At 38.7% G+C, this 24210-nt stretch overlaps 1 protein-coding gene across 11 annotated transcripts in view; it reads left to right on the plus strand.

The window, feature by feature from the left end:
• The first annotated feature begins 51 nt into the window (after nt 1-51).
• Nucleotides 52-24210, plus strand: part of CPEB3 (cytoplasmic polyadenylation element binding protein 3) — a 79975-nt gene continuing 55816 nt past the window's right edge. For 3 of the 11 annotated variants that reach the window (XM_040070824.1, XM_040070827.1, XM_040070835.1), the window contains exons 1-2: nt 52-165; nt 8157-9067. In XM_040070824.1, the coding sequence (XP_039926758.1) occupies nt 111-165; nt 8157-9067 (966 nt within the window). In that variant the 5' untranslated portion in view covers nt 52-110. Of the gene's footprint in view, nt 166-366; nt 573-5553; nt 5647-7496; nt 7734-7774; nt 7815-8156; nt 9068-24210 lie in introns of those variants that run through there. The other 8 variants (XM_040070823.2, XM_058421488.1, XM_040070828.2 and 5 more) reach the window with 5 other exon arrangements.

Consider the following 24210-nt stretch of genomic DNA (forward strand, 5'->3'; position numbering starts at 1 on the left):
GAGCTGTAGTCCTGCCGTAGTCCCGCCGCGGTCCTGCCGCCGCTGGGAGCTGTAGTCCCGCCGCCGGCGCGGGTTTAAAGGTCCGGCGGGGCGCTCCCCTTGCCCTGCCCATGTCTCTCCTCGCCGCCGTCGCGCAGTCGCTGCCCGGCTCCGCGCGCGGGGCAGGTACGGGAGCGCGGCGGGGTGGCCGAGCGGGGTCTGCGGGGGGAAGGTCCGCGCCTGGCAGCTGCTGCCCCTCCTGCCGCCCCCCGCCGGCGGCCGGGACCCCTCACGGGTGGAGGGGGGGAGGGAAGGAAGGCGGGAGAGGCTGGGCCGCCTGCTCTGCCCCCTCCCCGCTCCCGCAGGGACTCCCTCGGGCAGGAGCATCCCCCATTCCCTCCCCTGCCGAACAGGTGCAGGCGGCCCCCGCCTCTGCTTGGCCGCCGGGCCCCGCGACCTGCCCTCAGGCCCTCGGGGACCCTGCCCGGTGCCAGCTCCGACCGAGCTGCCCAGAAGGGCGATGGCTGGAACGACGGAAGGGAAATTAATCCGTTTCAGTGGTGGTGGTGTCGATGACAAGGACAAGCGCCCTTGTAAGTGGCACTTGGTGCTCGATGGAGGCCCCGTGAGCACCGGCTTCTGTGTGCGAGCGGGGTGAGGGATGGCACGGCCGGTGGTAATGACAGCGCTCTCTTTTGGGTTTGTTGAGGTGCTCCCAAATGGGAAAAAGTCCTTCTAAGGTGCTTTTAAAATTTGTTGTATGTTCAGAAGTCAGCTTAGAGCATCGGTCTGAAAAGCTGGAAACGTAGAAGCTGAAGAGCCTTTGTAGTGCAAAGAGGTGATAGTATCTGGAAAGAAGTTGCCTTTCCAATTATCTCCACCATGGGTGTTTGTCTCCTGCCATCACGTCATGCTCCTGAAGCAAAGGCAATAGCCTGTTTTTCAGAGGCTGTTGTGATATGACAGATTCTTGGAAATATTAGTTAGTAAAAATCAACTTTTAATTTTCCTTTTCAGGTTATCTTTTTTAAAAATAGCTCCTATATTAAGTTTTGCTACATGAAACTAGTCCCTGTACCTTGTGTAAATTACACTGCAGTTGCTGTTCAAGGTTGTAATTTACAGGGCCAAGCCCGGGGTGCAGCTCTGCAGCTACATCAACCTACAGCTGTTCAAAATCAAGCTTTTGCATGTACGTGACAACAGACATCAGGTGGAACAGGAAGGCGAGTTTAGGGAGTATACTGGATTCTCTGACTGTATTAGCCTTAGCTAAGAAGAAATCAGTCTGGTTTTGAGAGTCTTTGGGGAGAGAAAAGTGTTGTTAAAATGTGTGTAAAACACCTGGTCTTGTAAGAAGTATTATGTGCATAATAGTAAGGGTGTTGTTTATGTTCTGCATGGTATAAATATCATAAAGGGGAATGCTGAAGTATATACAGAGATGTAGATTTTCCTTACAGGAGGTATAGAAACAGATAAAAAAGCAGTGACATCTTGTCCCAGAAAATTAATTTTGTACTTATTCTTGGGACCATAAAATTCAGTGTTTCTATCACTGCTGAGGAGTGTTGGATGTACAGTGGCCTGAGTAAATCACATGGGCATGATCTCCTGGAAGAGATCCTAATACACAGTGTCCCAATTACAGCTGTCTGTGGCATGTAAGAGCAATATTGGGTATCAAGAGTTTCTGGTTCCTATTCTTGGTCTGGACTAAGCTCATTGTCTATTGGCCAGAACACTGAGCAGCTAGGCTAGCCTTGCTTAGTATTTTTATATTTGTTCTCAAGTGTTACAAATGGAAATAGGGAAGCTGGTTTTATTTCTAGGAGTATGTGGCTTGTGCAGCTTCTGTATTTGCTTTGGAGTTGAAAGGATATGCTGGTTGCCTGCCATTTATGATAAAGGTCATAGTGGCTAATAATAGCTGTGAAGAATATTTACCTGAAGAAATGGAACTAGAACCCAGGATCACTTGGCTACCATTTGAGGCTAAGGAACTGTCAGGGGCTGCTTTGCTCTACCACTGGCACAGGAAGGTATGACAGGACTGGACTGGACAAAACTTGAATATTAGGTCAAATAGTAAACACTCAGTAGGTTTGGATGTTTTTGATTTTAATTCTATTTTTTTTCCAAACATGAAAAATAAAAACATAATAGGATACATAAAAGTATAATTGGATAAGCTTTAGTGATTTTAAACTAAAATACTAAAAGGTAATCTAAGTCTAAAATATTTAGATTCAACATAAGGAACAAATCTTTTACTGTGAGTGTGGTAAAGCACTGGCACAGGTCATCCAGGGAGTGGGTGGATTCCTCTTCCCTCTAAACACTTAAGGTCAAGTTGAGCAATCTGATCTGGTTGATGTCCCTACTCATTGCAGGGAGGTTGGACTAGGGGAGCTTTAAAAATCCCTTACAACCCAAAGCATTCTATAATGGCAGACCCCCTAACATCCCATCAATAGGTTAAAGATTCTGAAATCAAAAAAAAGATTTGTGGAAATTGTTGGACGGCTTATGGTATATGTTTTTTGTCCGCTCTTTCCAGAATCAAAGTGTGATCCTAAAATACATATATAACCTACTGGTTTAAAATTTGTTAAAAACCACTTCCTTACTCCTAGACGCAGCAAGGGTTGTCATTTTATCCTTCTCTGTTCTCCTTAACAAGACAGGATATGCAGCTGCTCTATTAAAATGCTTGCTTTATTCTCTCCTACAATCTCCTCCTTCACTCTCCCTCACCCCCTTTTCTCTTAACTTTCTTTCCTCTTTTTGTTCTTTATGCTTCCTTCTTTGCAGTGTCAATTTCCACCATAAATCTCAGACTGCCTCTTGCAATTTTTTTTTTCATTTTTAAACTATTGCTTCCTGTATCATCCCTTAATAGATCCTTCTTTGTTTCTCCCTTCCTTTTCTCTGATATTCACTGCACTCTGCCTCACTCTGTCATCTCTTACCTGCACCTGGCAGTGAGTGGCTACATTTGAGCTGAGTGAACTCTCCTGGGAGCAGGCTCTGTTTGGCCAGAGCAGAGGGGGGAAAGTGGCTGCTCCTCGGAGAGCTTTGCCAGAGCTCAGCCCCCAGACACTGACTGCAGGTAGCAGCCATTTAAAGTAAATTAAGTAAATCTGCGCGTTTGAAGGCATGTACAGAACTAAATGAAAATCACCAAAAGCAGTATAAGCTATTTAGGGCTTAAAATTGAGCCCTAAAATTGACTACTGGATTTACAAATTGACTATTGGATTTACTGCAAAATATCAACTTCTAAAAATATGAAATGGTTTGATAACAAATTTATACAGATTTAAGCTTAATAAAGAAGTTGATAGGCAATTATTGAAAGAATGAAGTGGAGGTAGATTAAATATATATGTATATATGACCACTTCACTGAAGCCTGAAAAAGAGGACAAATACTGAAGGAGCTGGTTCTTCTGAAGGAATATGGTTCTTCTCGCCTGGCAGTATTAAACTGTGGAAGTTATTCACTGTTTACAACAAAGCTAAGTAACCTGGCAATACAGGAGTATTCTATTTTGGCAAATCTAAATGTTAACTGCTATGATAGCAATATGTAAAATTAAATTACAAGATCAGTTAGGCATTTTTCATCTACTTGGTTCCATTTTTTAGAAGATAAGTAGCCCTCAATTAGTCTAAAGTAAAACTACGTTGAAAAATGTGTTTCTACAATAAAACTTGGGTTTTTTTCAGTACCATAACACTTCACTTTAACCTTCAAGCTAGTTAGAATAGTCACTTTCTGTCAAAAGGACTAGCATGGTTTGTTAGTCATAGGAGGCTTAAAGAGGCTTAAATTGCTTCATAATGAATTGCTTAAAATAAAAATACAGTTTATGCAATGTTAATTGAATTAGCTTGGCTTTTTTGTGCCTTTCTTACATTTGTTTCTTTGGAACTGGCCCAGGTCAAGTAATTCGTATACCAGATTGAATGAAACTCTTGTGTTCTGATTCAGCTGTCATTACTATCTTTTAATTTCAGTTATGAGGGAGTTGGTTGCTAGAAACAAAAAAAAAAATTGTTTTCTTTTAGTGGCTAGTTGATCAAAAACTGTCTTTACATCTTGATTTTTTTGGTTCTAAAGTGCTGTTCCTTATCCTAATGATTGATCTGTCAAGTGAAATGGGCTCCTGGGAAGAACCGACAGAAACAGCACGATCCCTTGCATGGGAATCCTCAATCATCTGAAAAGCAATAACCCACAAGTAAATAGGGACATAAAGGAGGGGCATAGTATGCCCAGAGCCAGCCCTGGGAGAGTTGGGATAGTTCATAAAATTAAGTATTTTCAGTTGCTGTAAGAAAGCAGTTTTGCTGCCTTTAATGATTCAGAGTAGCTCAAACAGGTCAGAGCAAGTGTTGAGAAACTCGTAATTACAGCGTTGATTTAGGGCAGGCAGACCATGCAGTCCAACATAAACAGAGTGCAGAAAGCAGAAACATAAATGTTAGAACAACTCACTTTCAACTGCCCTAATTCATCTTTCTCAGCTTTAGTCATTTCTCTTTCATGCACAAAGCTATGCATATTTCATCCTTGGAAAATCAGCTGCACTTTTATTAAACACTGTTATTTTCACACTTCTGATTTCAACTATGTATTTCCTTATAAGCATTACTATTTGGTCTGAATGATTACTATTATGAATTACCCAGATAAATATGCAGAATAATTCATGTACTAGTGCAAAACAGAACACCTAGTGCCAGTGAATGAAATTCTGAAAATTTTACCCAACCTAGATTAATGATCACCATATTAATATCTTATGAGAGGAACTCCTGATGTGTATTGATATGGAGACTGGAGATACGTAGATGGTGGGTAGTGGCACCACAACGTACAAAATAGCTGGAATGTTTAATAGTAACATTCACACCTTGATTTTCTTCTGAGCAACTTTTTTTTTTTTTTTTTTTTGGTAGAATTTTCAGTGTAGTAACAACTCAGCAATGAAAAAGCTGTAACTTGAAAATTGGAAACTTGTCAAGTAGTACAACTTTTTACCTATGTTATGATTTTATTTTTAAATTTTCATACTTGACCTATTTGTGCTTGAGTTTCAGAATATATTTAGAAACTATGACGCATGATTATTTAATATATTCTTTAGCTAAGCAATGTGACACGATTTCCTTTGTAATAGCTGTAAATTTTATATGTGGTATGAGCTTATAATTAATTTCTTCTGCTAGGAGTTTGTAAGGGAAGTTTGGAAATACTGGAACTATGTCTGGCAGTTGTTCTGAATAGGTGGCTATTTGATCTCAGGTTCTAAATCACACTGTTTAAAAGCTCGTATTTAGTTAGTCACTTTCAGCTCAGTCTGACAGATATTTTCTCAGAGCTGATGATTCAGATTGCAGCAGTTTTCCCTGGGAAGAGGGAGTGTGCACATAAATTTTTTTGCTTTCGAGCTCTCTTCCTTTCAGGAAGCGGCTCTGAAACGCTGTCTGTAGGTAAGACTTCAAACCCCATGATTCCTTGGGAGAGCATGCGCTGAAAGCTTCCAGTTGTCAAAGTGCTCTTGCCAGACTGGTCGACTATTTGTCATATATCAAACCCGAAAGAAGAAAATAAATATACTGCCCTTTTGTTGACCTTTAAATACAGAAAATCCAAAGGTAACTGTTCCTTAAACATTTCTGTGTTGGCTGCATGGGTTTCTGCATGCATATGGAGCTGGTAATGCTGTGGGGATATAGATTTCCTGTACTGGATTGTAAATTTGTACAAATACTTACACCAGCAAATAATCAAGAGTACTGCGTACTAGTCCAACATTAGACATTGGCTGGCCTGTCTTTCAAAGTCATTTATTAACCAGTATTTTTTCATTTGGACTGGTTTCATTCATTAAAGGAGGGTCTTGACCTTGACAAGAGGGTTGAACTGTGCAGTGATTTTTGCCTTTAAGAAGCAATATGGATGGGAATATGAATCACAGTCCTTAGGATAAAGTTCAAAACTAGCTAGCTAAGTCAAGGTACATATTTGAAACAACTGCTGTACTAGTCACTATAGATAACCTGCTGACTAACTCATTTAAATATAACTTTATTGACGACAGAATTTTAACATTTCAGCTGCTATGTTTTTCTCTCTAAATGTATTTTTATACTGATACCTCAGACCCAGGGGAGAGGGATACACATAATCCTTTTCTCCCTCTGATGCGGAGTCATCAGGAGTTTCATGTAGCCCTAGGAGTAATAGTGATGTGGGTAGAAGTGAAGCTAATGGAAAGTTACACAGACAGAGCTTGGTATATTGTGGTTTACTGCAGTACTGCTTTAAAATGCCTTGCGAGGTTTTCTGCACTCCCAGCAGCAGCAGCGCTGCCTGGAACAGATGCAATGGTTTACCCCGTCCTTAGGAGCTTAATGTTGTCTCACAGCATGGTCTGCTGCTCGCTTTACATATTGAACTGCTAAATCAGGGGGAGCGTAAGCAATAACTTGCTAGATACCAGAAGCTCTCCTGACACTCATTTTAACTAAAATGTGTGTGCATGCCTCAGAAGGTATTTAAAGGGAAGAGCAAAAAATGTAAGATATACCTGGGCCATCTGATGTCAGAAAGGACAGTGTCGACAGTTTCACGCTTTGCACCTTTCTTAAACAGTTCATTGATTTGGCTTTGCATTGTCACATTACAAAAACAATCCTAAAACTGCAGTCTTAGGCATGTAAATATCCTATGATTAACTCAATAGCAATGCAGTTAGGTATTCAGCGATGGCCATCTTTGACATAGTTACTCAAAGTAAGTGATTTGGGGCTCATTTAAAATACTTTTGAGATTTAGAATGATCTCCTCAGTTGACTAAAAGCCTGCAAAATTTGGAGGTTCCTGTTGTGATTTCATACAATTGCTGTTAATTGTTGTCTGTATTGAATTAGTAGAATTGGGTCCCAAAATAATAATAAAATTATATGATCTGCCCTGTTTCATATGGAACACCTTTTCTAGCAGGTATAAGCCTCAACCATTCCACATACGTTTTCTTTTAAAAGTTTAAACTTATGTATTGATTTTGCAAATAATATGCATCACTAGTCTTTGTCTTGTGCATATAAAGGTGATTTTTAACATGCAGCATGTCTATATCATAAATATTTCGATTTTTCCTGGTTTTATATTTCGTTTGAAAGCATCAGAAAGATCACAGTCTAATAATACCTCCCCAGTCTGCTGGTTTTGACCTTATGTTTTTCTAGTGGACAAATCACAAGATGATTTCATATGCATGCGTATAAATAGAGCGGGTATGTATATAAATAGAGCGAGTAGATAGCTAGCTATACCTTCAAGTAAAGGGCTGCTTTGATGTAAAATAGCATTTTACGCGGAGAGATCGTAAGGTCACCGAAGGCAAATCTACCACCCATCGGTGGCTTTGTACACGAAGTGTCTCCGCCCCCCGGCCCCCCTTCCCGGCTGTGCCATCGCCGGCGCTGCCCGGAGCCGGCGCGGGCTGGGCGCAGGAGCGGGCAGGAAGCGATTGTGCAGCGAGGAGCCGCTCCCGTATCAGCGCCAGCGTCCCTGTGCGCTTCGCTCTGATAGACCTCAATCACTGCAAGCTTGCTGGTTAATTAAGGAAAATCGCTACCCGGCTCCTTTAAAGGTCCCCTAATAGAAAAGGGGGTGGAGAAGAGCGAAGACTGGTGTCTTTTTAACCTTGCTGAAGGACGCAGCAGTATTTATTGACGTATGCAAATAACCAGGGGGAGGAGGTGGAGGAGGAGGGTGCTTGGAAAAACAGGAACCAGAATCAGTTTCTCATTGCAGGGTGAGAGCTCTGAGTTCCGGTGTAAGAGAAAAGAGACGTGGCGAAATTGCTGTATATCTCTGCCCTATAAGCACATCTCTCATTTAGACTGAAGGGAAACAAAGCATCAAAAAGGGTGAAGCATCTCAAGAAATATTTTAAGGGCAATCTAGCTCGATCAAAGGTTACATATTCCTAAATGGGGGAGGGGGAAGATTACGGGTTTGCCTTGCAATATGCTGTAGCATAGTACTAGCAATAGGACGAGATTTTTGGCTGGCAGATGATTAAAACAGACTGGCTTGCGGTATGAATGACAATGTTAATAATCTGTCTTTGTGGTTTTTTCCCCTACTGTTTCAGCTGCGCAAACCATGCAGGATGATTTACTGATGGACAAAAGCAAAGCCCAGCCCCAGCAGCAGCGGCAGCAGCAGCAGCAGCAAGATCAAAACTCAGCAGAAGCCCCCTCTACACCCATCTCGTCAGAGACACCCAAACCAGAAGACAACAGTTCAGTGACTAGTATCGGCACATCAGCTCCTTCCCAAAATAGCAAGGAGAAGATGCAGATGGAGTCCCCCATTTTGCCTGGCTTGAGCTTTCACCAGCCTCAACAAGAACCTGCAGCCGGCACCTCCTTGTCTCCCTCGTTTGGCAGCACCTGGTCTACAGGGACCACAAACACGGTGGATGATAGCTTTTTCCAAGGGATTACTCCGGTCAATGGGACAATGCTTTTCCAGAATTTTCCACACCACGTCAACCCTGTATTTGGTGGCACTTTCTCACCTCAGATTGGCCTAGCTCAGACTCAACACCACCAACATCAGCAGCAGCAGCAGCAAGCTCAGCAACAGCAGCAGCAGCGGAGGTCACCTGTGAGTCCTAATCAGGCACCTTTCGCCCAGAGAAATGCTGCTTACAGCCATCAGCCCATCATGACCAGCAAACCGTCTTCCTCCTCTGCCTCTTCTTCTTCTTCCTCCAGCTGGAATAACCACCAAAACGCAGCTTGGAGTACACCTTCCAACCCGTGGGGTGGGCTGCAGGCTGGTAGGGACCCTCGCAGGGCAGTTGGAGTGGGGGTTGGCGTGGGAGTAGGAGTCGGCGTGCCCTCCCCCCTCAATCCCATTTCACCCCTTAAAAAACCCTTCTCCAGCAATGTCATTGCCCCTCCGAAGTTCCCACGGGCTGCACCCTTAACCCCCAAATCCTGGATGGAAGACAACGCGTTCAGGACGGACAATGGCAACAATCTGTTGCCTTTTCAGGTAAATAACTATGTGCACCTTCTGCGCGATGACAGCTGTCACAAATTATTATTTTTTGTGGGGCTGTGTTTCGTGTTACTGTTCTGTCTGAGTGGCATCTCCATAACTCATATATTCATCAAATAGTCACCTTACATGAAAGAAGTGGGGTTGAACCCAGGGAGTGCATACACAGATTTCCAATTCTAGCTTAAGGTTTGAAATCTTATTTTTCTTGTAACTTGTTGTTAAATGTGGAGTATGGGAGTTTTCTGTTATTGTTTTTGCCTTTTTTTTAGCCTCTGAAAGGTAGGAGCCTTCATGAAAAACGGGTTCGGCAGACTACATTTCCTTGGTGCTGTGTTAGAATTTTTTTTCACATTCTCCCATATGTGAGAAAGCTGAGATGTTGAAATTGCTGGCTCCAGCTTTCTAGCTGGGCTGTTAATTTTAACCAAAGATGCTTCTTGACCTGAAATTCAGTTGATTATTTTATCACCATTGCAATAACTAATTGTCCTTATGTTGTGGTGGGATTTAACGGGGAGTCTGTTTGCATAAGGCATCCGTATGAAAAGCTGTGTACATCTAATACGTACACCCTGCTGTTATATTCACAGTGGACGTTTTGAATACATCTCGAAGCAGCGTGGGTGTGTATGGAAAGAGTGGCGTATCTGTCCTTTCCAGTAAGGAAATGCCTAATACAATTGACATGATTTAGAAATGGCAGGGAGGTATTGTATAAAATAAACCATTTTATGCTGTTCAGAATATTTGCAGAGAAAAGAGACAATAGGACACGACCTTCAGAGCCATATTGCAATGGAGTCTATTTACTAGCTACATAGCTCTGAAATATTTAAAGCTGCAGTGCCCTTCACTGTTTTTTTTTTTAATCTATGACGACAAAGCAGATCAATTGCAGCTGAAACTGGGCCAAATGGAAGATTTGCAATTTTAATGCAGAATGAAACCTGTCATGGTGTGAAATCCATTTTAAGTTGATGAAAAGGAGAGCTTGCACTTGCAGTTATATGTATACTGGGTGAAGTGAATCTCAGACCTTTTCTAGATTAGCTGGTTTTGTGTCAGATGAGTCAAAATTTTCTGCTTTGAAATATAGTTAAATCATTCATATGCGCTTGCTCTTTAGATATTTGTTTTCTCAGGAAAGTATGATCTCTCAAATATTTTTAACTAACCAGTTTGGTAAGAATAGCGTTTAGATTGACACTTAGTTTTAGAAACGCAGTTAAAAACAAAACCAAACAAATGCACCCGCACCCCCATTATTTTAGGAGGCTGTTGAAGTAAAATATATGCACTTTCCAGTTCTATTCAAAGAGGACATCTTACAGTCAGCCCTGAAATTTCATTTTGCTGCTTCATTCTGTTTAAAGGGAGAGTTGCAATTTTTTTATTGGCTGACTGAAATGAAGGTGGAGCGGCTTCTGGTGAGCTGCTGGTTAATGTCTCTGAAGCGCTGAAGGCTGGAGGAAGATTACACTTTAGACACAATACGCCTGGTGTAAATACTGTGTTGCACAGAGCGCAGCACCACAAAAGCTAATAGCTCCCAGTCATTTTTTAGGAGTGGGAAATGTGTTTCAATTTACAAGTATTCTTAATTGTGTACATGTAAGACATTACAAATTTTGGTACATTTGAATTAGTAGTGAAAACAACAGTAAATGAACTTATTTCTGTGGTTTGGTTAGTGAGATACATCTTTAATGAATACAGAACTTTATTATTGTGACTGTAAATTGTCACAAATTAAACTGGTGGATATTTACTCATCGCGAGGGGAAAGACATAGCTAACTGCTTTTAAAGAAATGTTCTTTTCATTTTGAAATGAAGGTTTCAAAAAAACTGAAGTATTAGCCAATATGTAAATTCAGAAACCTGTTTTCTTCTCTGTGAATTTAGCCAGGTATTTTCACGTTCAGCTGAAAGCAAGTGCTTAGGCTGTTCTTGGCACCAGCTGGTATAACAGTCTGATTTCAGAGACTCAGAACACTTGTATTTTTTTTTCCTATTAGGTTCCTTTTTTTAATACAAGCAGCTGAATTTTGCTTATTAGAAATTGTAATCTGGGTTAATGTTGATTGCTGCTATCCTTAATGAAATGCCAAAAACACCTTGAAATCATGCTATTGTTAGGAGGCAACTGTTTAGTTACACTGATAAAACTGAAATTCGCATTAGTCTCAGAGTTTAATATCTGCTGCCAAGGTTCTGGTTGTCTTTTTTTCTTCTTCCTCCCACCCCTAAATTGGGCAATATGTTTGTCACAGTGAGTTCTGCTTGTCAGCACTATCAAGTAGTTACTGCAGGTTTATCCGTTTACATCTGCCACCCTTCATAACTGCAAGGTTTTGAGCTGCTTTAGAAATACCTTCCAATAAACTTTATAGCAACACACTTATGCACATTAGCAAGTTTTATTTTATGTCAAGATTATAAGGCTTTCTGGGAAAGAAGAAAACTATTAATATGTTCACTGACTGAAATAACATCAGGGAGAGCTATTTTGTAGTTCAGGTCTTTGCAGTGATCAGAAAAGATCTATAACCAAGATTTGTGTTCTGAGTCTATAATATTTGAAGACAGTTGATACTCAGTTATTGATATATCTTGTTCTCGGAAAAAATGTTCAGTTTGAAAATGCTTCCCTTAAAACATGCATATAAAGCAATAAGCTAGATATTTTCATCCCTTGAGTAATGCATTAGTGCATCTTGTATGTCAAAACCAACCGGTGACTGTCCCGAGGAGTTGTGCTGCAGAATACATCAGAAGATTTAAAATATCATTTGGTAGGAATTCTGCAGGTGTTTGCCCTGTGATTGGTGTGGAAAGGCCACTAAAAATGCTTTGAAGGAGACTACATTCATAAGCTTACTCAGAAAAATTGACTGCAATGTATATTTAAAAAATGGAGATACAAATGTGATAGTTGAAAGAGAAGTGATCAGTCTGGAATGAAGTGTAATGTAGCAAGTAAGATTTGGAGATGAGATCATGGGAACAGATGTGGAACTAGGCCAGATAGGAAATGCAAAAACACGGCCAGCTTGTTCTTCTGAATATTCTTTGGCTTCTGAGTGGTTCAGGTGGAGGCTCTCTGAGTGTCCTGTGGAAGCAGTTGTGTTGTGCTGTTGGTTAGGTGATCCCCAGCTCTGCCATTTGAGGCTGGCATTAACCGATTGTCCCTGGGACGCCGTTCTCCTGGCACTGGCTCCGTTCCTTTTCCAGCAGACTGGTGGGGCTTGTACAGAACTATTGTCATCTCCTGCTTCTGAGCTGCTCCCACTATTTTCTTTCCCTTCACTTGTCTCAGGTGAATAGTGTATTTCTTTTGGCTTCTGGCCATGTGAAGATACTGGGACACAGCTTGTGGGGTTAGGAGGATTGATAGTGCCTGAAATAGATCCTTGGAGGCAAGGATAAGAAATTCTCTTTGCAGGGAAGATAGAGAAGGAATTAAATGTTTGCAGGCCAGTATTCTAATTAAGTATGTCTACCTTGTGGATTTTTAATTATAGCAACCCTCTAACAATTTTCCAGAAACTGCACTGAGTTTTGCTGTTTTCCGAGTAATGTTCTTTAGAAACAAAAAATGCATTGCAGTTTGTGCTCTGAAGATTCTGGCATGCATCAAACCATTCTTGGCAGCTTTACTGATAAATATTTCTCTAGCAGAAATAAATAAGGTGGTGTTTATTGTGTATAAAGATAGTTTTAATGTGCTATCTTTTGCAGGGAGACTGAGAAATTATTTTTGGGGAAGTGTTTTGGTGTGGTGTTTTTTTCCTCATTGTTTTCAATTGGAATTAGTTTGGACCAGATAGAATTATAAGCTAAATTTAGAAATTTTATATAAATTCAACATTTCATACTTAAACAAAATGCCAGTTCTAATGTGCAGTGTGTTTGTGTTTAAACACAAGTGCATATATATGTGTAAATATAGAGTTCAAGTATTGGAACATTCATGAGTGTAACAATTAAAGTTTTGTGTTTAAGCATAAAGGAGTTTTACTGGCTAATAAACTCTGGTGACTAATTTTAAAAAACCACTTTTTTAAATCTAGAGGGTTTTTTTCAGTCAGAAATAGTTGTATGCAACTATGTAATAAGTCTATTTAAAGATTTATTTTTAAAACACTGTATTTCTTTAGTCTAAATTTGTTATTCTGTGCTCTAGCTTCTTGACATTTTAGTGGGCAACCACACTTAGTAGTGTTACTGTTACCTTAAAAACTTTCTTAACGTGTAGTCCAGTCTTAATTTTTCTTGCACCATGATGCACAAGCACTGACAGCCTGCAACTTTATGGACAAAAAGGAAAAAAAAACAAACACAGAAAAGTACCTAGGTCTGCTTTTATTTCCACCCCCATCCTTTCTTACATGCTTCTGTTGGTACTATTAACTAGCACTGTTTGTAGCCAGATTCTGAGTACTAAAATGTGGGAGCACATACCGTGGTATCTCAGTAGTCTTCCAGTGTAGCTGATACAAGTAGCACATGATGTTCTAGCTGAGTAGTTGTGAAGTATTTTACAATTTTTTGTTAGATTTTAAATTTGATTGAATTGTAAATGTCTGCATTTTCAAATTAACTAAAACATAGTAATGTTTTAGTTGGAAAACATGGGAAAAAAGCACATGGCTGTTTCATATTCAAAGTGTGATGATTGAGCACTAATTGCTTATTGATCAGAGTTTCGACTTCAAGTAACTGATCAGTTAAGCTGTCAGAGTTAGTGAAGGTAGAGCAAAGGTCTGAGTTCAGGAGGCAGCTGATATTCTGATCAACTTGGTACAAATACAGGACTTCCTTAAAAACATTAAAGGTGTTAATATCGAACAGTGAATCAATAATTCTGTCTTAAAGATTTGATAAAGGATTTTGGGAGGAATGATAGAAGGGAAGGTGAAGGGCATGGAGTTTGTTTTGCTATTTCCCTTCTTAGATCATCTCTCCCAGTTTTTGTCTTTTTGGCTTGACTGCTTTTGTGAATGGAATGTAAGAGGAAGGGAGAACTGGAAAAGTAGTGTTTTCAGGTTCTGGTGGTTTTCAAGGGAGTTTACTGAGTGAATGATGAATATTTCCATTTGTTAGCAGTTGGTAAAGTAGCTCTCCTTTCATTAAGGTCACTCGAGTAATTCCTAGCAGACCTATACTAAGGGGACACTAAAATATAGCACTGTTTAGTTTAAAGTTTGAAAGTGATCTTAAACAGTTAATGTCTGAATTTTACTTCTAATCTAGACTTCACAGTTTTAAGCTACCTTATACATTCTGTACCTAAATTTAGGGTAGCATTGCCATGTTTTGTTTCATTACTTTTTTTAATCTAATTTTTCCATGTTTCACAAAAACACTGCTTTTAAGCAATTTTTGGAATGCTGCACATACTGGTACTAAGAAGTTGTCTCAGTAGTTAGAAGAATGTAAAACTTTTGTATATAAATTAGATTTTCTTTTATGTAATTATTTTATTATGTGTAAATTTTAGAATTTTAAATATGCAAGTTGTGAAAAGTCACAGAAACTTTACTTGTGTTTGTTCTGACTTGGTCAACGTTTTCATTTTCATAAATTTTTATATGATTCTGTCTTTTCCTACAAGCCACAAGTAGCATTTGTAAATCACATTTAATAGATGCCTTCCTTTTCCTCCTTGTTGTGAACAAATGGTTTTGTCCCTTTATTGCATGCTTCTCAAGCTCATTCCAGAGATAAGGTTGTCAATTTTTCTAAGGTCTTACAGGGGAGAAGCGCAGTGTCAGTCAGGATTGATATTGATCTGTTTTGTCACAGCAGTGCTAGAAGAAATGATGTGAAGTCTATTCTGCAGAGGTAAATAAGAACCACAAAGTTTGGGAAATTAATTTTCTTCTCAATGTTCAATCTGAGAAGACTAAAAAATTGTAGGTTTTTTTCTGAAATATTTAGAAAATAGGTCTTTGAAAACAGAACAGCCACGGCAATCTCTTAAGTTTGCTGTTTGTGTGAATCTCAAATTAGACCTGAAAAAGTGAAGACAACAAATTGGTTCTGGTGAAAACTTCTAGTTTATGCTATGTACCAATTACTCAGGAATTAAGAACTTTTCATCGGGGAAGAGAAAAGAAGCAAAATATTTAATTTCTTTGGTACCCACTTTTCCTTCAACTGTGTATGTTCTCTGCACATCTTCCACATTCTGGAGAAGTTCTTACTCCTGCTCTTCCTAATTATTTTTTTTTTCTGGATGGCTTTGCAAAATTTGCGAGTCCTTGCACCAGTTTCTTTTTAAATTCTTAGAGTTCTTAAGCAAAACCACAGATTCTGTTGCATATTAGGATGATAAACTTCACATGATTCATCACCCAAGTTATGATCAACTCTATCATTCTTTGTTCTTGGTTTAACAAAGTTAATGAAATTTATGTGTAGAGAGCACTGTCAATAGGTTTCAGTCGCACGGCTCCTTTGTTTTATCCACCCTTGAACTGTTCAGCTGCTTTCAAACATCAAAAAGCGTGTTTGCTAAGACCTATGCAAAATTAATAGCATGAGGGGTTTTAAGTAGATTTAATCAAATTCAGGGAGAATGGAATTTTCAGAAGTACTGGCTAGAAGTTCTAAATTCTAGAAATTTAGGCATTTTAACCAAGTGATAATTTACTCTGAACATGCAGAACTGATTTTCTTTCCCCATGCCCAAACTGAGTTTCCAAAATGTATGACTGGAGATGGATTTTCACACAAATTGACAAAAAAACGCTTCTGACATAAATGAGAAAAGCATTCATTATGGCTGTATCGTGGACTTTTTATATATGGTTTTGTTTTGTGTCATAGTCATAAATGGATGTTCTGGTGAAATTCACCTTTCCTACATAGAATTATTATTGTGAAGGTGCTCAGCTTAAAAAAATTCATCCTAAAAAGTCCTTTTTGGCAACACTGTAGGCAAGTTAAAGTTGATCTTTTAATGAGAAATGTCAAGACAGTAAAGATAGGTCAGACCCCCAAGCTTTCTGGGTTTTACTCTTCTGGGTGAGGCTCTTTTTTGCAGGCAAGACTCATTTTCTAAAGAAAGTCTTTGGAATTGTAGCTTCTTCTGGGAATTGCTGAAATAAACAGAGCGAACATTTTGTTTTAAAACACTTGAATGGTTAAATATTGCTTTGGATTAAATGAAAATTCCTAATTCCTTGTTGAAAGTTGCTGCTTCATTCTGCTGAAGTATCTTGCTTTGTGTAAGAGATGTGTTAAAAGCATTAATGAATTAACATGGAGGTGACTAGTGTTACTCCCATTTACCACGTGACCTTAACATTTGTAAAGGGTTAACAAATTTTTCATGTATTAACTGATTGTTAGCATGTTAACAGATGGCTTACAAGCAAACCTAGTATCATCTACTGATACGCTTAGTAAGTGTTAAGTTGTGTAATAACCAAGTGTGTAAAATGTTTATAGCACACTTTGTGGGTTTGAAAATTTTTAAACTACTTATAAAGATAACTTTTAGTTTTAAATCATGATGCCCACAACAGTCTGACCTAATTATTTCACCTTGTTAAATAATTCTCTTACTCATGTATTCTCTCCAGGATCATATTGTTTCTTCCTGTGACAATTGGAAAAAAAAAAAAAACAACTGAGCAGTGAGACCTCTCACATTAGCTAAAAGGGCTTCTCTTAAAACTCACAAAGCCTGAAGTAGGAGCTGCCTGTGCTGCAGGAAGATTGAGAACAAGAGAGCAGGGGAAACAAAAGTCAGGAACAAGAAAAAGTGGGGCTTTTAGAGTAGAATGGAAGGAAAGCTGTGGTATTTTCAAATATGGCAATCCAACAGGACAATATACCCATTCACTTTCTGTGGATGAGAATTTCTGCAAAAAAAACCTTGAAAAGTTTAGGCCAGTTTGAACATTTAGTGGTAAGGGTCCTCAGGTGGGTGGCTCCTGCTACTTTTGGCTGCTAATAAGTGAAGCTGTACTGTGACTTCTGAGTAAAAAAATCAGCCATAATTGTCAGCAGATTTTACCGGTGATGTTTTGATGCAAGTTTCTGCAGGCAGATCTTATCTCCCTTGTCTAAGCAGGAACACATTCTTCTGACTTGGTTTTACAAAGTAGTAGATTACTTACATAACAATTTTTTCTTGCTAGGCAAGGGAGAAATACCTGCTGTTGTGTATGCCATTCAAAACTACTTGAAAATTGATTGTAGGAAATTTTACAGGTTTTTTGAAAGGCTTCACTTTGTATAGACACTGGAAAGTTTTCTTGCAAATTATTTTGCTTCGCAGTAGCTTTGCTTGAACATAAACTTGAGCTGGTGAATGTCTGCAAATGTAGCTCAGTCCTTGGCTCTACTGGACGTGTAGAGCAAGGAGAATTACTTCAAAAGAACAAACACAGTGAAAATAGCTTTTTTATGAATACAGGCGTGCATAGATGCATGCATAAGGCAACCATATGAGATGCATAGTTTTTCATACAACCTACAGTTTTGTTTACCTTTTCACATACAACGTTTATATTTGTGGTTTATAATTGTCCAGAAATCAACCAAAAATCTCCTGTATTTCTCTTTTCTGAGTAATTCTTACTGGTTGATGAGGTCCCAGTTTATGATGAAGATTTGGTGAGTCTTTGAGGTTGTGACCTTGTAGTTAGTGCTGTTAAATATCAGTCCGCTTTTCTGTAGTTCTTCAGCTCTTTTTGTACGATGAGCTTATCTCCTCTGGGTTGATGATGTCTTGTAAATATTATTACTATGTTTCTACTTTAATAACTGACATTACTCATTTCAAGTATCTCAAGTGATCTCAACAAAACTGGTCTCAAGATTTGCCCTTAAGAAACTGCATTATTCACTTTTCTTCAGCAGATTCTGTTGAGCACTAGCAGTTCCTTCCCGTTTTGTCATTTTCTTTCTTACCCCAATTGCACTGGTTACTTTTTTTGTCTCCATTTATGTGGTTACTTTGCCTGTAGCACAGTGTGAAATGCTCGGTGGCAGTCCTCGTTAGATCAGCCATATCCTAATCTTTCAAGAAGCGGGAATCGTCTTTTCCAGGGTATTGCATCAGCAATGCATAGTGCTGCATTATTTCTGCACTATGCTTCGTAAGAGACAATATCCTTGAATTTCAGTCAAGAAAACTAGAAACTGTGTTTGTCATCTAGAGTTTCATATCCTGTATCAGTTGTTGCTGTTCTTTCATTTTTATTTTGCGGGTCAGATCTACACAGTACTGACAATGTTACTTGGGCTGGCTTTAGTGGTTCCACTGATGGCCTTACTGACTCTGGCTCCTCATCAGTTACTGACTTTGATAGGTGATACTGCATTCTCTAACTATTTATCTGTCTTCTCTGTTTACCCTTGTTTACCTGATTTTCCTCTGTGAATGTGAACAACAGTTATGGAGGCTACATTATTTTCTCCAGACTTCTTGTGTTTTTAAATTTTTTTTCTCAGTCTTGCTAGACTTTTTCTAGACATTTGTTGTCCAGGGTATTCATACTGACCTCTTTACAGTTTCCCCGAATATATGTAAGTGGCTGAACATACTGGTTCTTTCCTTGTAGCAATGTTTTCTTAAGGCACCTGTCAGTTTTTATTATCCTGTGCAAAAAAAAGACAAAAAACAAAATAGGAGAATTCTGTTGCAAATCAAGGCAGGCTTTTATCTCAAGATATTTTTCCTGTCTGGAGCAATCTTTACTAAATTTACCATGTGCTAATCAGTTTAGCTCTTATGATGTAAAAGGAAAGTGCTTTTCCTGCTCCTATGAATATGGTTTTCAATTTCTGCATAAAGGTTTCCTTTTGGTTAATTGGCTGTTCACACTTGTACTTGTGTCTTGTAAGTAATTTCTGAATTATTTTAATTAAATCCAAATGTGCAGCAGTAATTTGAATGCATAACACCTACCAGACAACACAACTGCTCATGGCCTCTTCTTATCTAAGAAGAATTTTTTATTCTGCTTATTTTAACGTTAGCGTTCAAGCATTTTATATGTGGTACAGTTAGTTATTCTTTTCCTCATATCCTCTATGCCTTTAAGCCCCTTAGGCAATAAAAGATGGAAGTATACGTAGTGTGATTCAGTTACTATTTTAATATATTATCATGTGAGGTAATGTATTTAATAAATTAATTCTGAATTTGTTATTAAATTCAAGTTTTTTTTGTGTACGTGGTATGATTCAGTACTTGCCACTGGAAAAGTTCCTTTGTTTATAAAATTTGTTATTCAGTGGAATTGCTTGCATGTAGTTGATCTGAAGAATTGCTTCTAATTAAAACGTAATTTTGGACTGGGATTTTTTTTGCTCTGCTTCTGCCCTTCCTTCCTCTAAGTGGAGCTTGATGATATAAGTGGTCTTTGGATTGCTACTGTCTGCTGTTTCCTGCCTGTTCAGTTGCAGATATGCAGCCTTTGGTAATTTTGCAGATGATCAAATATGTGAAAGCAAGTCTTTTTAAATTAGAGTTTCTAACATAATGACACTTTAGGAAAAAATTTGCCTGGTATCTCACTGGCTATGCAGGGGTCTTCAGCCCATGTTTAGAAGTAGGTGCCCCACTTGAGAAACCCTGTAGTTCTGTTTCCCTTACATGAAGGTGTCTGAGGCACCTTGGGATTCTATGATTGATTATGTCCTTGATAAAGTCCCAGGATGGGCAAGATTTGCTGCCTAGCTATTCTCAATCTCCTTAGGAGGAAGGTGATAGAGTGGATTGTTGTGTGCCACAATTTATCATGCATATTAATCTTGCTATAATAGTATAAAGTTAGGACTTAGGTAGTTCACATGAGTAATTGGTAAGTAATTCGTAATTACAAGTATATTGCAACTAATAGCTTATTTTTTCTTTAAATCCTGCTGGATGCAAAGTGACGTCACACTGCAAAGGTCACCTCCTTGTCTGCTCTGAGAGCTGTTTTTCATTGCGAGTGCTTCTGGCCTGGTTCAGGCCTATGAGTAAATATTGGTGAACGGCCCCAGTTCCCCCCAGGCCTGACAAACAACGATCCCCACTGTACCATTTCCTCTTCTGAAGTGGAACATGACTGTCCTCTCTAGGGACAATTTTCCAGGACATGTGAGTGAAGATCTAGTTCTGTGTGAACAGATGAAACATGGTACCTCTCTGTTGTTGAAATAACTACTGGAGTTCTGACAAAATTTTGTCAGGAGGCACTATTTCCTGAGCACAACAGAAATGGAACAGGAGTATGACATGGAATGTGCCAGTTAGATGTTAGTCACATTTTTCTTAAAAGCACAATCATTTAGGGTGAGAGACAATATTTTATTTGTCATCAGGCTTAAATGTTTCAGTGACACTTTTTTTTCCTCTTACGAATATATTGCTTGTCGCTGATGATCAGTAACTGTAGACAAAAACACTGGTTCAGAGAAATCCTTCAGTCTCCGTTGCTTGATGGCCATAGCAAATGAAACTACTGGGCAGTGTTGCTCAGACATCTGTTTGACAGTGATTACTTCTGTTCTTCTCTGTCTCCCATTTTGTCTCATTATGCTCTCATACCATGAGACAGACTGTAAATCTTTGAGGCAACAGCTTCCTTACGCAGCATGTCTCTGCTGTCTTTTACATTCTGTGGTCCAGCCTGTGAAGTGGGATTATTGAGATCCTTTCACTCTGTAGTATCCCCAGTACTCCCTCCTCCTTTGCCTCTCTGCAGTGCTTTCGCGTTGTGAATTGAGGTTTGCACTTGTGCTGATTTGTGTGGCAAGGAGTTCTTAAGTCAGTGTTACGTTTTTCTTGCTATGGAACACAGGTGACGTTCTACTGAACAGAGTGGTAGAAGCCCAAAGGTAACTTATCCGTGCTGAACTCTTGCATGGCAGGCCAATGAACCAGTTAAATTATGTCATTTTAATAGCTCAAGAGTGTAATGAATGGGCTTGTAAATTCTAATGCTGACATCTTTTTTTTTCCACTGGCTTGTTTTTGTGAATTGGTGGTCATCTTGGGTGTAACTACTTTAATCTTACATTTTACAAGTGTTAGAATCATTTGTTACTGGAATCAGTAACTATAATAGAAAGTGGATACATCAGCTTTTTGAGATGCATTCAGCAGCAGGACTGATGAGCAGATTTTTATCTAAAGCATCACATTGAACAAAATATGACTAAACATAAATCCTGTCACTGAGTGCTCAGTCAGTTGTACTGTCTGCAGATCATTCCCTACAGTAGTGTAATGGCTGTAAAAATAATAGATGTTTTGTTGATTCTTCTGGGGTTGTTGTGGTTTTTTTGGTGGGTTTTTTTTTTTTGTTTTTTGTTTTTTTTTTTTTTTTTGGTAGGGTTCTTGTTTGGTTGGTTTTTTTTAAATACATTGTTCAGTTGTTTTCATGGCAAAAGATGATGCCTGAAATATTAATTGTATTATATTATCATATTGCTGTTTACAAAGATGGTAGCAAGATAAAAGGTGATGTTCCCCACTGGAGCATTTGACTCTGTGCTTGACTGTCATTGAATGGAGAAATAACACTAGTGATCGTGTAAATAGTGTGCTTGGCATATACTAAAAATATGTATTGGAAGAATAACGAAGTTATCAGCTCTATTTAGAAAAATGCAGGGTAAATTCAATTACTTTCTTCCCCCACTTCGCATACAAATATTGAATATTCAGGAACTTTATAGGATATTCTGTTTAGTGAGTATGATGCCACATCTCATAGCTATAAAGACTGAGCTTTTTTATATATATTTTGAACATGTATCAAGGGTGTGCAAAAAGGGATTCTCAACTGCAAAGTAAAGAGACATTTGAACCAAATAATATAAATTTTATTAGGTTTTTTTAATTCTATATAATGTTGATTGTGATTGTATCTCTTCTGATTTCTGTGCTTTTTAGTTAATCTGAAAATAAAAATTACAAACATTTCACGGAAAGATTTTAGAACTCAGAATTTATAAGGGGTTAAAGTTTGAATGCAACTTTACCTTTCTTTGTGGAAAAATTGCTTGAGTAGGTCAAGTTTTCAAGGCTTTTGGATTCAGTCCGAGTTCTTGCATGTTAACTATAAAAGTTTATATAACACAGACAAGGTGACTAAATATTAACTAGAGTTTTGAAATGTTATTTTTCAAATTACATGGAAATGTTTCCATAATCTTTACACAGTTATTGTTTTATATGTGTATTAAACTTCCTTATTTTTCTTAGAAGCCTTCTAAATAGGCTGTAGAAAATTCACCTTTTGCCCAGTGAACTTCTGAACACCTATGAAAATAAAATGTGCTACAGTTGGTAATGTTGAAAAAAGACAAATATATGAGAAGTCGATGTGTTCTGTGCACATTCCAAGAGCAGCAATAACATAAGAAAACATTCCCCAATTTGTTCTGGTAAAGGAACACAATAAATCCACCTTCATTTACTAATACCCAAAATTAACTGGAAAGATAAAAAAGAAAGTGGAATTTGAATAAAATTCCATTAAAACTTGGTGTAGCATTAAAACTTAGTAGCTATGTCTAATTATGGGCATAGATAAACTTACCCTAATGTTCCATCCTACCTACATTTTATATCTTATGTGGTTTGGTTTATTTCATTTTTTTATTAAATCCAATATAAGGAAGAATTACTGAAATTTCTGGTTGTTCTAGTTCTGCGTGTATCTGGGTTGTCAGTCATGTCGTTATTGGCAGCATCCCAGCACCAAGCTGCAAAGGAAGTAACACTTGGCTATTTACAATTTTTCTCTTCTTTTCTACAGTAATAATTTTACCACGTGACCATATTCCTCAGATTTCCTATATTTTTAAAGACTTCTTTTTAAAGACTTTTTTTTTAAACTTTCCTGAGACTGCAAGTGGGATTGCATCCCAGCTGAAGCTGCAAGAAGTGAAGGAAGGACTGCCCAGCGAGCATTTAGAGCGTGCTGTGTGTGATCATTCATGTGCACCATCATGGCATGTTGAGCATGTCCCAAGCTAAACTTCAGAACACTTTTTTTTTTTTTTTTCAGTTGTTGGTTTTGCTGTTTTGTATTGAGATACTGAAACAAGACAAATTTGTTTTCCTTGTATTCTCAGTATTAACCTGTGCTGCGGGTGCTAGAGCAGAGTGAGTGAGCCCTGTTTGAAAGTGCTGGCAATTTACCCTGTATTTATTCAAAGCTGTGCTTCCATTGACTTCAGCTTTGGTTGGCAATGCATAGCAATCCTGTCCAGCCAAGTCCAGGTTTATGTCAGGCACAAAAAGCCACAGCAGTGACCTCTGTGAAGAAGTTTGCATTGATAGGAAAGTTGTTTAAGCCATAAGAGTTGAAGCTGTTCCCTAGATCTCGTTGTTCTGTAATGTCGCAGGCTCTGATGGCTCCTGTGAGCCCCGCTGGAGTTGTGCTATTCTGGAAACAGTTAATGTTTAGTGAGTTGAAGCCATCTTGTTGCTCAGCAGAGTTGGGTTGTGTTGTGCCACATACTGGTGCAGAAAGCTGAAAAATCTAGGGCAGCATGAAAATGTAGAACACTGAAATAAATTACTGAAACTGAGAGTGTTCAGAATATAGGAAGCTTGGAAGCTTAGTAGGAAGCCAGTGAACTGAAATATGTAGACCCAGGGAAATGTGTCTTTGGGAGGATCTGGATGCCTGAGGAATTGTTGCTTGTGCAATAAAAAACATAGAGATGAGGGGCATCTCTCAACTCCATGAGTATTTTATGTTAGAGATGTAGATGACCATGCCAACAAGGATTTAACACATGCAACCGTGTGTTTCCTGGTTAAGGATTCTGAGTGTGGCTGATAGATGGGCTTGGGCACTGTGCATTACATTGCTGACATGCATTCTTAGGGTAAAACTTGTCACTTTTTAACTGTACTTTAATAATTAATGGTCAAGTGTCTTTTCTGCCATAATCCACTGCAGAGACAGAAGAAAATGATAGTGTCAGGTTTTGGAGCAAGATACGTATTCTCCATGTCTCTGCCATGGGATAGGTCAGTTATTTTCTTTTTTAGTTCATTAGTTCTAATTACTTTGGGCTACATGTTCAAGCTGAGAGAGTTAGTGAGGAAATCAGGCTGTGAAGATCCACTTCTCACCCGTATGGTCCTAGCTATAGATTTGATCT

This window comes from Hirundo rustica, chromosome 8 (genome assembly GCF_015227805.2).
Source record: "Hirundo rustica isolate bHirRus1 chromosome 8, bHirRus1.pri.v3, whole genome shotgun sequence".
Classification (NCBI taxonomy): Eukaryota; Metazoa; Chordata; class Aves; order Passeriformes; family Hirundinidae; genus Hirundo; species Hirundo rustica.